Source organism: Brachypodium distachyon, chromosome 3 (assembly GCF_000005505.3).
Source record: "Brachypodium distachyon strain Bd21 chromosome 3, Brachypodium_distachyon_v3.0, whole genome shotgun sequence".
NCBI classification, from domain to species: Eukaryota; Viridiplantae; Streptophyta; class Magnoliopsida; order Poales; family Poaceae; genus Brachypodium; species Brachypodium distachyon.
Genome location: NC_016133.3, coordinates 47,956,305 through 47,971,114, shown reverse-complemented (window position 1 = coordinate 47,971,114; position 14,810 = coordinate 47,956,305). Strand labels below are relative to the sequence as shown.

At 48.5% G+C, this 14,810-nt stretch overlaps 2 protein-coding genes and 1 pseudogene across 2 annotated transcripts; 1 reads left to right on the top strand and 2 right to left on the bottom strand.

The window, feature by feature from the left end:
- The first annotated feature begins 675 nt into the window (after positions 1-675).
- On the top strand, positions 676-2,354 carry LOC100835738 (annotated as a pseudogene).
- A 6,767-nt stretch (positions 2,355-9,121) lies between these two features.
- Positions 9,122-10,755, bottom strand: LOC100827400 (benzyl alcohol O-benzoyltransferase). Its single transcript, XM_003575137.3, has one exon. It carries the CDS (start codon positions 10,581-10,583, stop codon positions 9,222-9,224), a length of 1,362 nt encoding a protein of 453 aa, XP_003575185.1. The 5' UTR covers positions 10,584-10,755; the 3' UTR covers positions 9,122-9,221.
- Positions 10,756-13,069: 2,314 nt separating this feature from the next.
- LOC112271897 (CASP-like protein 4D1) lies at positions 13,070-14,255 on the bottom strand. The gene is made up of 3 exons (XM_024462118.1): positions 13,936-14,255; positions 13,692-13,827; positions 13,070-13,580 (listed from the first exon to the last, which is right to left on the bottom strand). The coding sequence occupies exons 1-3, from the start codon at positions 14,088-14,090 to the stop codon at positions 13,338-13,340; spliced, it is 534 nt and encodes a 177-aa protein (XP_024317886.1). The 5' UTR covers positions 14,091-14,255; the 3' UTR covers positions 13,070-13,337.
- Positions 14,256-14,810: the final 555 nt, after the last annotated feature.

Here is a 14,810-nt window from a genome sequence, read left to right as displayed (position 1 = left end):
GATGGGCACCATCATGTGCGGCCAGTTCGCCACATCTGGATTAGGAAAACACACCCAGGTATAGCCATCTGGTCAGGCGAGTAGGATTGCCGATTTCTCTGCGCGCGGTGGTCAGATGGTTTACGCCAAAACCATGTGGGCGCCCAACTGCTGACAGCCATGCTCCGGCTAATCCCTGCCACGCGTGGAGCGATCCCATCTATGTTTAGTGTTTAGGCACCCCCCCAATCATCGCGGCTCCGGTGTACGTGGAACGAGTATTTGTTTTGCTTCGCGGGCCGGCCGACCGCCGGTTTCCGCGTGACGGCCAAATACGAGGTGGCCACCTCCTCTGGTTGTCACCGGGGAATTGGGGATACAAGAGAACAAAGAGAGATGATGACGAGGAGCTGTCGGGTGTACTCAGAGTAGTAGTGGTTGGCAACTCGTCGGCATCACAGCCCGCCACGCCTTGGCAACTTACCCGGCCTTTCATACGCGGCCGCGCACCGTTAGGTTCGTTCGGTTCGCGGGAATTTTAGAGGATTTTCACGGGGTTTCAAAACTAAAGATTTTTTTTCTATGTGTAGCATTTGTTTCATAGGAATTGAGGTTTAAGGTTCCTAAGGATTGGTCTCAAATTGAACTAATTCTTAAGAATTCTACACATTAGGTGATACCTCATTTAAAATTCACAAGGACTGAAGTGTACATGACATCTCAATCCTCTCGATCATGCCAACTCTGGTATAACATACGTATTTGCATCACTTCCGTACGTCCGTACCCACACAACCGATCTCTCCTCTCCCCTCATCTCGCGAAAGCAAACCCTATTCACGACCCAATCTCCTGGTCATGGCGGCCTCCGTCCTGCGCGAGGACAGCAACGGGAGCCCCAGGACGCTCCGTCTCTTGGCCTCGCTCGTGGAGGCCGAGTCCCGCCGCTTCGCCACCGCCGCCTCCGAACCCGCCGAGAACGACCTCGTCCGGGCGTTCCGCGGCGGCGCGACCCCGAGCGTTCCGATCGGGGAATTCCTGGAGGCTGGAGCGCCTCCAGCGCTGCTTCCGGTTGTTCGACGGCAGCGTCTACGTCTACGCGGGGGCGTACCTCACCCGCTTCATGCGCAGCCCGCCCGCCTGCGACGCGGGGATCGTCCTCGAGCCGACCACGGCGCACCGCCTCGTCTCCGTCGCGGTCCTCCTGGGCGCCAAGTTCATCAGCCCTAGGCACTACGAGAGGCGGGTGGAGACGTTCGAGATCTGCTCGGACCGGTCGATCCGAGCGAGCGAGATGTGCCCGCTCGAGAAGCTCGTCCTGCGCGCCGTCGACTACCGCCTCTTCATCAGCGTCGATGAATTTCAGTGGTTCTTTAGGATCTTGGAACGAGGGCCGCCTGCTCCGGAGAGCTGCGGATCCAGGAAGAGGAAGGCGGAGGCGGCGGCCGGCGGAGAGGAGGAGTCCCGCAGCGTCCGGGCTTGCCGGCCGCCCGTCGTGGGGTCCTAGGGTTTCGAGTTAAGTTCTTTAATTCCCCGTTAATTGCATCTTTTGTTCGATTTCTTTCTCGCGTCGATCGTTCCCTCTTATTTCTTGCATCGCATCCCGTCAATTAGTTTCTCGCATTTCGTTTCTTGCATCATATCTTTGCCCTTGCATCGTCCAGTAGATTTCGCTTCGGATTTGAGCATTCAAAAGATTACGTTCTTGCGTTTCATCTTATCACGTAGATGGCGATTGGTTTCGTTTTGAATTGCAGCAACCAGTAGATTTGGTTCTTGCATTTAATCATTCCGTAGATTGTGTTCCTGCACTGCATCGTTCCGTAGAATTCGTTCTTGCGCTATTAATTGCCACTGCATCCCCCGTAACCCGTTAAGACTTCGTTCCTGCTTTGCATCATCTGTTTTTCTTGGTAATTCGTTTCCTTTCTCTACTCTTCTGTTGTTTTTGCTTTTTGATCGCAGGTAGTAGAGGAAGGGAACCGCAGCGCTTTAGATTTTAGGGGCCAACGCTCGAGTTCGAAGATGAATGATCAATGACGTCCCTCTCAGATTCAGCTGTTCTTTGTGATGTCATTCTGAAGAGCATTTTGAGATACGTGGCTTCAGATCACAGTCCAATGGCATCGGAGCAACAGATGCTGGTAGAGTGGAGTCTAGTCCTAGTGTTCTCTTCTACTAGTAGGTCTTAGGTCAGTCGATTGTAATTCTTTTGTTTCTGACCGTAGAGTCTTAGTCTTACTCGTAGTCTTAGGTCTTAGGAATTCTCATGTATGGTTTCAGTATCAATAAAGAGTAGTATTTAGGAAGTATGGTCTTTTGTATCTTGGAAGTTCTAACGCTCAATCCATGATAGCGCGCTTCCTCCTGCTGCTTCTTTACGTGTTTGCGTGTCTTGTTATTGGTGTCGTTGTCAGTGGCTGTGGAGTGCTGCTCGTCGTTGGTAACTTTGGTGGTCCTTTGTCAGCATCAGCATTAGCAATCGGTTATGGGCTGATTTTCCTCGGTCTCTGTTGATTCTGCACCTGCCTACTTCTACGATCTTCTCTTTTCTGCCAGTGCCGTCATGAGTCATCCTCTAGCCTTCTTCTTGCCCTTTGGATCGATTGCTGCATGGCTCGGTACGTGTCGGCTCCCCGGGATGGAATGCTGGCGTTGACCCATCATGCTGCTGAGATTAAGACCCAAACTCTGGGGGGCAGTGGTCTAAGACGGATTCAGCCATCCTTTTTTTTACAGCATGGATTTGGCCATCTTGGTATCTCTGTTGGTGAGGGTTATCTTGGTTCGGTTGGCTTTCTGTGCACACATGCAGGTACTGAGCAAATATCACATCTTCAATGGCACTGCCAATGCTTACTGGTTTGACTACCCTTGGTTAGTGTTTGATGTTTCTTTTGACAGCAACATGTTCTGAAGAAGCCCTTGGCACAAACATAATCACTTGTTCATGTGTTGCTTCGCTGTAGTCATAGCTCTATTCAAGGTATAATCAAACATCCAATGAATTTATGTTTTGGTATAATCAAAATTCTTTTTATTTATGTCCTGAGCTTTCAGGACCGAATGTTCTTTCTTTTTCAGGTGATGGTTCTTCTAAGCGGTTTGCTGGGGTATACACATAATAATGTAACTTAGTGCAGTCGCTCCTATTTGCATATATTTTGGTTTAGAAAAGATTTATTTGGTTGGACTGTCAAGAGAATTTCTGAAAGAGTTTGAGACATATATTCATCTTGGGACGATGCAGGCTATCATCAATGCATGATACTGCTTATTTTAACTTGATTGTGCCATCTAATGTTGAGGCTTTTCTCATGGCTACTCATTTAGGGAGTATTACATTTCTGATGATCCTTACCCATGCACTCAGGTACTACAGCTGGATGTTTGAACTGATTCAATATTTATTATTTGGGATTAACTTATCTTCTAGGTGTTTTTGTTTTGTTTCCCAGTTGGAGTTGCTGCATCAAAGGTGATGAAGTATGCTGGCAATATTGTCAAGGTACTATGTGATAAGTTAAACCATATTTGCCACATTATGCTTTCCATTCCATTCTCTAACACTGAACATTATGCTTGCCATCTCCGTATTTTCTTTCTGGCGTAATCCAAATAATTCTTTCGTCTTGGAATCTGAAAGTGACACTGATTTCCACCTCATCAAATGAAAGACAATCTAGGTTGCCAGGAACCTGACCATTTTTCCTCGCTAGGAAACAGAACAGGACACCTGACCATTTTTTTTTCTTTGAGAGGAAACCTGATCATTTTTGGAACAGGGTCTATGACCAATATATGACAGTGGTTTGAACCATGACCCCAGCTTCAGTGATGCATCCAAAACTACAACGAATCATGCATCTGATTTCAGTACTGCATCCAAAACTACAATCCCGACTCTCTCTCTGGGGGTGGCAAGGATGCGGCGGCTTCGGGGGGTGTCACCGGCGACAACGAACTGCCCTTCACCTTCTCTGCGTCTCTCTGGAGGGTAATGTCTCTTCTCTGCATCTTCGTCCTGTTTGCTCCAAGCCTATTGTCTCACAGAGCCCTAACTTTGTCGTTGTCCCAGCTGACTACCAATCCGATCCTGACACTCATGTGTCCGTGGCAAGGAAGCTCAGAGCTAGGAACAAGCGTGCTGTGGACAATGCCATGAAGGCTGCTCGAATGTCCAAGCCTCCACCACCTCGTCGTAGCAGGCGCCTGGAGATCTCTGATGGCCCTGCCTTCCGCGACATGACCGCCAAGGCGGTGGCTGCAAAGGCCGCCCGCCTCAACTTGGACGGCGCCACTAGTGAGCTCTCTGATGCAGTGCTGGCCACACGTCTCGACGATGCCACTTCGCCGCCCCTATCACCCTCGGCCGCACGTCGTATCGCTGTGGCTTGCGGCGCCACTGCGGACGACCTCGTCGACCTAAGCCTCCCATTATCATGACCTCAGCTGTGTGCTGTGTGCCACGTGGGCTGTCACCAGCAAAGAAACACTCTGATGCCCATCTGTATCGGTCTACTCTTGTACTCGGCCCAATATGTTTCCCTCCCTTTGTAATTCCTGCCATATCTTCCTCGGCCCATTTTCTATGTTTCGGCCCATTGGTGTGGGCTGATGGGGCTGTAGGATGTAACTGGCTTTCTTTTTTATTGCTTAGATTGTTAATGTTGCCTTGTGGTTACTTATGAATGTAAGCCTTTCTTTCTGTTCTTGGAACGTTCGTGGCCTTGCCGATCTTAACAAATGTGATAAGATTTTATCTGAATTACTTGCTCTAAATCCGGAAATGGTACTTCATCAGGAAACGAAACTTCAGGCCATTGATGGCTTCAAATTGCACTCCTTCCTCCCCAGAAAATTTGTTACCTCCCGTTTTGTTCCTGCTGTAGGCGCTTCCGGTGGTATCCTATCGGCTGCCTCCTCCTCCCTCCAATTTATCAGCATGTCCTCAAGCCGTTTCTCCCTTTCAATGACCTTCTCGACGCTTGCCTCCACCGTTCCGATAATGATCACTAATATCTACGCTCCTACCGACCACGATCTCAAACCACTCTTCCTAAATGAATTAAGAGATATCCAACCAACGGATGACATGCCCTGGCTACTAATTGGCGACTTTAACTTAATTCGATCTCCGGAGGATAAAAATAATCAGAATTTTTCCCATGCGATTGCTTCAGCCTTGATGACTTAGCTGTCATTGAAATCCCTCTTCTAGATAGGCTTTACACCTGGTCCAATAAACCTTATAAAGAATTGACCTTGCTTTCATTAACATTGCTTGGGAACATTTTTTTCCAAATACGACGCTTACCTCTTTAACTCGTTTCGCTTCTGACCATGTGCCCCTGGTTGTGTCCGTTTCAACGGCGATCCCAAAGTCACCTCTGTTTCGTTTTGAGAATGCTTGGGCCACAAACCCAGATTTCTTCGGCCTTGTCCATGAGGCCTGGAACAGGCGCCAGCCCTGTCAAAACGCAACGTCTGATCTTGTGGCTGCAACTAAACGGACTCGCTCGTCCCTAAAATCCTGGAAGAAAAAACTAATCCCTCAAGCCCAATGTGAAACTAACTGCAAGATTGTCATCTCTCTTCTGGACGCGCGTGAAGAAATTGCACCCTTACCACCTATTGAGTTTGCCCTTAGAAACTCTATCGTTGCGATTCTGCAACGATCCATCTCAGCGAAAGTCAAGTTTTGGCGACAATGTGGAAAGATTCGAAGTGCTATAGAGGGTGATGAAAACACCAAGTATTTCCACGTTGCCACCTCCCAGCGCTCGCGTCAAAATAAAATCCACGTCCTTGAAAACCTGGGAACCGAATGCTTCCTCCATGCCCAAAAAGCTACTATCCTCCATTCTTTCTTCTCCGATCTTCTTGGTCGTGCTCACTCTCCATCTTGGGGCTTCTCCCTGTTCGACTACTACCTAGCCGCTACTCCAGGTCTCCTACATCTCGATGATCCTTTCTCTCAACAAGAAAATTTCCAAGCTTTCCATGCTGCAAACCCGATTGCAAGCCCTGGTCCTGATGGTTTTGGCCCGGGTTTCTATAGGAAACTATGGCCTACTGTCAAGTTTAACCTTTTTCGCTTCCTATCTGTTTTCCAGAATGGCGACGCCAACTTTGATCGTATCAACAGGGCTTTTATTGCTTTGATGCCAAAAAAAGAAGTAACTCGTACTCCTGATGGGTTCCGACCAATATCACTGCAGAATGGCCCAATGAAAGCTGCTGCAAAAATACTAACCACTCGTCTTAAGCCTCTCATCCCTTCACTTGTCAATGGTGACCAAACTGGCTTCATTCCGGGGCGATGCATCTCGGATAACTTTGTCTATGCGGCCGAACTCCTAAGCTACTGTTTCAAACGTAAAGCTCCAACCATGGTCATTAAGCTTGATTTCAGAAAAGCCTTCGACTCCGTCTGCTGGGATTCTCTTCTAAAAATTCTCAGGCATCAAGGCTTCCCCGATAAGTGGTGTTCTTGGATCTCTGACCTTCTATCCTCTTATCCTCTGGCAAAACAACTGTCCTTCTAAATGGTGTGCCAGGTGCTTGGATTCAATGTCGGAATGGCCTTCGTCAGGGAGATCCTCTATTTCCATATCTGTTCATCATCGTGGCTAACCTCTTGCAACAAATGATTAGAAAGGAGTTTTCTTCAGAAACTATCTTGCATCCTCTACGCAATGACATGCCCCCTGCCACCCTACAATATGCCGACGACACCATAATTATCGCTCGGGCATGTCCTAGAGCTGCGGCAAAAATAAAACCCCTCCTAGATCTTTTCTCTAATGCAACAGGCTTAGCTATAAACTTTCATAAAACAACCTCTTAATGTGAACCAGGCCCTAGCTGCAAGTATGGCAACCTCCCTAAATTGCTCCATCTCATCCTTCCCCCAAACTTATCTTGGCTTGCCCCTTTCACCTCTCAAACTGCATAGTTCGGCGTTCGCTCCACTTATTGATAAATGCGGTTCCTACCTTTCCGGCTGGCACGCTCGCTTGCTCTCAAAAGGTGGTCGCCTGACCTTGGTTTCCTCGGTCCTCGACTGCCTCCCTACATACTGCATGTCAGCCTTTGACCTAAACATGCTGACCACCGAGCGCTTTGACAAGAAACGTCGTGCTTTCTTTTGGACTCAAAACGATACGTGCTCTGGATCTCAATGTTTGGTGGCATGGGACTCAATTTCAAAACCTAAAAATATTGGTGGTTTAGGCGTCAAAAACCTGCAGACACAAAACACATGTTTGTTGTTGAAATTTGCTTTCAGATTTTTACATTCCACAGGTTTGCCATGGGTTCAGTGGGTTATTAGAGGTACCTCCTGTGAGTTAGAAGCTGCATCTAATGCCACCTCCCACCTTAAAGTGATTATAAAGAACTACCTCCTAATTCTTAGAGCAATTACTTCTGTCAATGTGGGTAATGGGAAATCCTCCTTCTTCTGGTTAGATAGATGGATCCTTCATGAGCCTTTGTCTGTTCTATACCCAGTACTGCTCCCTTCCAAAGAATTAATGTTGCGCTTAATGAAGGTCTAAATTTACCCTTGCGGAATAGACTCACAGTGGCTGCTGCTTCCGAGCTTCAGTCCATATCCACTCTGTTGCAGGATTTTTGTCTCTCTGAGGTACCTGACGCCCGGACTCTCATTGATGGAAAGCCCTTCTCCACCAAGAATGCCTACCGCATCCTTTGCCCCGGTGCGCTGGACATTGCTGCGTCTATCATCTGGTCAAGCCACGTTCCAATTAAAGTCAAGATCTTCGGTTGGCTGCTGTACAAGGATTGCCTTAACACGCGAAGAAACCTGTTCCGCAAGAACATTATTTCAGATGAGACTTGCCTGAGATGTTCTGCCAGCACTGAATCATGCCATCATCTTTTCTTCGGTTGCTCTACTAGCCTTCAAGTTTGGACTGCTATTGGTGCCACGCTCGTGGCTTCCTCATCACGATGGTCTGTCATTCCGCCTCCTGATCTGCCGTCCTCCATTTGGCATGGAATGCTGCTGTCCATTCTCTGGATGATTTGGGATTCTAGAAATAGTGTTGTTTTCCACAGTCAGTTTTTGCCGCCTAATGTAATTTTAAAGAACATCATAGATGTCTCGTCCCTTTGGGCTCATCGGCTAAAGAAAGCCGATTTAAAGGTAGACGGCGTGTCTTGGCGGAATTACCTGTCCTCGCGACTCGCAAATATGTAAAACTTCTCTTTGAGTTATGAAATTCAGGTGGGGAGACTCCCCCCCCCCCCCCCCCCCACCCCCGTTGATTCCTCAAAAAAACAAAAATAACAAAAACTACAATCCCAGATTCAGTACTGCAGGCTGTAGCTGTTGCATCTGATTTTTCAGTTGAAGTCTGCGCATTCAGTTTGAGAAGAGTTCCACTTTCTCATTTGATTTATAAATTTAAAGTATAGTTTCAGTTTCAAAAGAGTTTTATTCAGTCCTAGATTCAGTTTCAGACAATATTCAGTTTCAAGTAGCATCATGATCAGTTAGTTAGTGTCAGTGGTTTCCTACTGATTTTCTATTTTGCCTTGCATTTCTTTTTTCAGATTAGGGTCACTGCTCCGCCGCGTAAAGAGCAGCTAGGTTTCGTGGGTTAAGAGCTAGACAGGCTATTCTTTTGAGTTTGTCTTTGGTGGCTGCCAGTTTAACTTTCATTCTTGTTTTGTTGGTAGATCAGGGGTTCCAAGAGGAGAAAGAGAGAAGCGGGGTTATACTGTAGTTGTAGGAGGAAGACGCCGTTGTTGTTTGAATTGAGTCTCTCACATGATTTAAATTATAGTGTTTAGTTTAGGTTATAATATAGTTGTATATGTTTGTTTGTATGTTGCAGTAAAATTACACAGAACATAGTGGTAGCCCTGTGAAATTCTATTGCAAACATCTTGCCTCTGGTATTGTGAAATTTACTCGTGTTAAACAAGTTGCACTGACTTATACTTGTCGATAGGAGGCGATGCGTGGAGGAGAGAATGTCGGTGTTTTTATCTGCAGACTGGATAACGTAAAATATGATTTTATTGATATCTCCGTATTTTTATTGAGGGAAAGATGGCTTTATTGATTAAGTACAGGCGAAAAATAAAACACCGACATGAATGCCTGTGGAAAAAAAAAAGACATACCGAGGAGACTTTTATTTGCGACGAGCCTCTGTAGATTCATGGCTGACACGACACTTACGGTGACATATAACACGTATGCGCGCCTAGAGCTCGGAGGTGAGACCTTGGATCTGGAGCTGGAACTTGTCCATGGCGTCCTCGGGCAGGCAGACGGGCACCAGGATGCCCTCCTCCCCCTTGCCATTCTTGGACCGCGAGAAGTAGTTGGCGACGCCGGGGAAGGGGCCTTCGCCTCCCTTGGCCGGCCCACCATACACAGCCTCCCCCCACCCCAAGTCCACGCCCTTGAACCCAGCATGGCTCACGTCCGACACGATATACGTCCTCGACAGCGCGAACAGCGGCCGCCCCGCGAGCACCATGAGGTCCGCCACCGACTGCAGGTACTCGCCCGTCACGGCCGCCTTGGCCTTCTTCACCAGCTCCAGCGCGTGCCCCAGGCCTCCTCTGTCGCGGCAGAGCTCCCCGGCCGTGGTAGCCGCCGCGGAGTACGCGAACGCGTTCCCATAGAAGCCCTCCGGGAGCGGGACTACGCCGCGGCCGCGGGCGTTCACGATTATGGACAGCCGCACCTCCTCGTCGGCAGGGTACCCCAGCGCCGCCGTGCGGCTGCGCCAGATGCCGGCGGCCACGAGCTCGAACCGGGAGCAGCAGCTCATGTTTCGCGGCGCGCGCTGACGCAGCCCCGCGATCTCCTTGGGCCCGAAGAAGAAATGGACGCGTGACATGGCGTCCGGCGGCGTCGAAAGCATCCGGTCGGGTTTGGCGCCTGTTGCTGGTGGCTCCACGTACTCGAGGTGCGGGTAACAAGGCTGTGGGGGCTGCCGCGCCATGAACATCTCCCTGCCCCACGCCGGCGCCACGGGCGGCGCGTCGGCGCCCCGGGCAAGCTCGCCGATGGCCTTCTGGAACTGCATGCCGCCCGGCGCGTCCGCCATGCAGTGGCACACGCGGTGCCCGAAGACGAAGCCCCCGCACCTGAGCCTCGTCACCTGGAAATAGAGCAAGGGGCGGCCGATGACCGGCTCGGCGCCGGCGTTGGTGGTGCTCTCGAGGATGAAGTGCTCGAAGCAAGGGAACGGGGGGCAGAACCGCAGGTCGCCGAAGTCGTCGGCGGTGAGGTCGGCGTCAGCCTCGGCGAACATGACGCCCTGCGCGCCGCAGTCCACCACGAGCTTCCTCCCGGCCTCCTCGCGCAGACGGCCGGCCAGCGGGTAGTAGGGGACGAGCGCCCTGGCCAGCGCCTCTCTGATGACCCTGGCCGGGTCCGTGTTCTGTTTGGACGGGTTGCGGCGGTACAGGTGGATGCCCGAGCTGTAGAACCGCATGCCTTCCCCGTCGTCGATGTCTGACAAAGGCTTCACCTCCCGGGGAGTCGGCGCCGCTGGGATCACCAGCACCGGCTCGCCTCGCCGCACCGCGAATGCCCGCAGCGATGACGCCATCGCCGATCAAATCGAACACAAGGTGAGATCGAGATTACAAGTTGTTACGCGCTGAAGTCTTGTGGAATGGATGTACGTGCTAGCTGGGTCATTTTATTATAGGACCGGGAACGAATCTGGGCCGGGGTCGGTGCGAAATGCCGACCGAATGCGGAAGGCAGCGCGCGGGCAGTACGAATTCGTGCGTGGACAATCACCTAGCAAGTGATGCTCAGCAAGCACAAATGTATTTTCATGTTGTACATGTACGCATCACCTTTTTTCCCTTCACATTCCTTGTGTTGTGATCGCGGTCAAATTAGTCTGAAAGTCGTCCGACAAATTAAAAGGTCTGAAAGAAAACGATGCGCGCTGTGTGTTGGTTTCTACGTGTACGTTATTAGGCGGTGCATGTCGAAACGCCGTGCACCACTATTAGCCGGTTGGCCGGCATGGTGTCCCTAAATTTTCTTACGAGCACTTCAATTTTGGAACAAACGACGTGTAATTTCCGCTATTGTTTGGGCGTGTACAATGATAGATAAGACTGTCGTATCTTACGTGTTTCACGTCATTTAGAAAAAATAACAAAAGATATGTACAATGGGTTATCAGAAAAGATTGTCTAGTATTTTTTAGTAATGAAAAAAATATTGAGAAATCAAAGGTAGCTCTATTAGTGGTATATCTCAGAATTAATGTTTAGATGAATAAAATTAACTAAATAAATGCTAAGAAAAGGTGAAATCTAGTACAATGAAAAATTTGTTTTATCTATGACTTATCATTCTTGTGAAGAGATAATCCTTGATTAAGAGAATGCTTGTGTCTTTACTTCATTTCTCTTTCTTTCATGTCAGATTTTTATCTATGTGACATCAGTATAAAAAAAGCTAATGTGTACACGCCCTAAACGGCTAAACGTTCTTGTAACCGCGTTGAGGATGCTACCTGGTGCAAAGATGTATCACGTATCCTCAGCCGTATGGCCAGATGGTGCTCCTACCTTTGCGCAGTACTTGGCTGCGAGCGATTTTGCTCGTCATGTTCAGTAATGGAATGGAACTTGTAGCGTAGGGCTTGAGTGAGTTCTTGTACGCGGTGGCAGCAAGTGTGTAAACAAACTAAGTTGGTGCATGCGAACTCAGTGTTTGTTCTGTTATCTCAATGATAGTGCAATCCGATCGATATGATCATAAGAAAAAAAATGTTCAGTTTGGAATCCCTTTCATCTCAAAACAACAATATTCTATGGATGCGGGAAAGCAAAAGGGGCGGTGTATTATTATCTCATTCCACATGACAAGGTTAGTGGATCATAAATGGCAATGGAAACGGTCAACTTGACCATGTGGCATATGACATGGGGGCATTGCGTGTCGGAAATGCCAACACATAGATAGATTTGGATTGTAAGACTATTCATAGTGGGAGTAACATATGTGGTAACATAAGTGTCAACTAAGCAAATTTGATAATGCGGCATGCTATTAATGAGGAGAGAGAGGTTTGTGGTAACTAGATATGTTACCATAACATCACACAAACCAAGGTAAAATGACTTTACAACTTAATAAATGACACAATACATGACACACACATAAGTTACTACTCACTATGAAGGTAATAACTTAGACTATTTTAAGTTACTCGCCGCTATGACTAGCCTAAAACGCCTGCCTAAAAAATGGCGGTTCTCTAAGAAGATTAACGTCAAGCCTGGTGAAACCTTAGAAAAAAAATGTAATTGTGTGAAATTTACTCTATAAAAAGTAAAAAATAAAGAGAAAAGTACCTTTTTCATCCTCAACTTGTCGGAAAGTTCGCTTTTCGTCCCTCAAAAAAAATTCATACTTTTTTTGTCCCTCAATTTTCAAAACCGGACACTTTTAGTCCCTCAGTCCATCCAAAGTGGTTTTCCTAACCACGTGTCTGGTTTTCGCATAGTTTTTTCACTTATTTCTTTTCCAATCAAAATATGGATGATGCAGATGGAGGAGAAGTACAACCAGTGCCGACGACGGCCAATTTCAACAGCCTCGACGGTCACGGGATTAAGTGCAAACCGGACACGTGGCTAAACAAACCGCTTCGGATAGCCTTAAGGACTAAAAGTGTCCGGTTTTGAAAGTTGAGGGATGAAAAAAGTATGAATTATTTTTGAGGAACGAGAAATGAACTTTCCGACAAGTTGAGGGACGAAAAAAGTAATTTTCTCTAAAATAAAAGGCAACTATATTATTGCTTCGTGCTATTTTTTATTATACAAAGTTTCATTATTTCATCGAGGTTTTGTAAACAATTCATTGAGGTTGCAACGATGGAGCCGTGTGAGAAAGGACCCTGTGTCGTAACTGGAGTAGGAGGTAAAGCCTCGGCCAAAGATTTTTTTTTTTTCGATGGATGGACGCCGTACGCCGAGTAACTAAACATTGCAGTGAAGTCATGGATCTGGGAAAATGTTTGCCGGAGCTGTTGCTCCAACCGTGCATGCCGCGGTCTACTGATGGCCACAACGAAAAGCCACCTTGATTAACAGGGCTGTATCCATTTTGTGTCTATTGCTAATCCATGTACAGGATGCACACCGACCCCTTCTTCCCTGACATTACGACACGGTATCTATGAATCTACCCGCACTCTGCAGTACTAGCTAAACAATTTGAAGGCGCGACATGCGAGGCATGAAAAATTGAACTAATTCCTGTTACGTAAAACGAACTATTAATATCATGCATACAATCTGCAGCATCATGGCCTGGCATTAATCGGTCGTCAGACACCTTCAGGGTCGTTCATTGCCTTGGCCCGGAGCCTGGCCGAGACGAACGTGGCGCAGATGGAGAGGAGCATGCCGACCAGGAGCAAGACGACGGCCACGATCGCCCTGTTGTAATAATCGACGAGGATCTTCTCGACTTCCGGGTGCTCCCAGATGACACCGTGGACGTACCGCAGAACGTCGTTTGTGGCGCCGAACCCGGCGCCCACGCCGCTCGTTAGCACGAGGCTGATCACCTGCGCGCGCGCGCACAGATCATGCATGCAGCGGAGTAGAACGTATCGTGTGGAGAACTGGAGATGAAATAAATTGACGAATTTCGCATGCGTGTCAGGGCTAGTACGTACCATGTCTGCATACATGCTGATGTCCAGGACCATGGCGCTGGGCATCATCCTCTTGCTCTTGCACAGGAGGTAGATGGCGACGGGTATCTGCAGCAGGCTCCCCGCCAACCCCAGGATGCCCGACGCGACCACGTACCTGCACTTGCGCACTCACTGCCTCAGTCCTCAGAAATCGCTCGTACGTACGTTCTAGCAAAGATGAACTAGTATATGCGTATACGCATCAAATAGTTCACGTGCGTACTTGTAGCTCTGGAGCTTGTAATAGTCGTTGTCGGTGAGTAGGACGTCGGTGTGGTTGGCCAGGACGAAACGTACCGACATGAGCAGGGCGGCGAGCATGAGCAGGCGCGCCAGGAGGCCGGCTCCGACCCACGCCGTCCACCGGGAAACGGCCATCTTATAAACTGCTCGATCGGACACGGCCAACGATCTCGAACTCTAGCTAGCCCACGCACGCAAATGCACGTTGTATTTGTAGCTAGCTACCTTGATTTGAGCATTTTGGGAAGACGAATATATAGCCGTTGAGGGCTTGAGGCCTGGCCTTGGCTTTGCTCTCCGTGCGCGCGCCCAGTCATTCAGGTAAGCTGTAGTACATATCCTCACCATGTGTCGTCGACATAGAGTAAATTTATTCGAGAGACCGCCTAGGCAATTACGCGCGCAGGGAGGTCGCAGTCGAGAGGCACACAAGCTCTCGGCCGGCCGGCCGGAAGCCACACCAAAAAGCTACCGCGGCGCGCTAGCTGTAGGTAGCCCCAAGACTGAAGTTAAACTGCATGCGACGGCACAATGCCTAATGATAGTACGTTTTTTTTAGTAATGCCCAATGATATTGATATGTTGACAGTGAGTACTACTTTATTGACGGTTTTTTGGTCCTGTCTGAGTGTCTGGGGCAGACATCTCTATGCAAGATAGCCATGACGTTCTGTCTCAACTCTGAAGACAATTACATAAGTGCCAAGCTAGCTGTACTATCAACCAAGAGGGATGCCTTCCTGGAAACTTACTAACGTATTCTCTCGAGAAAACAAACTTACTGATGAACATAACTGCGACGGCACAATGGCTAGTGACTTCCTAATGATATGTTGATGGTGATCACTTATTTAA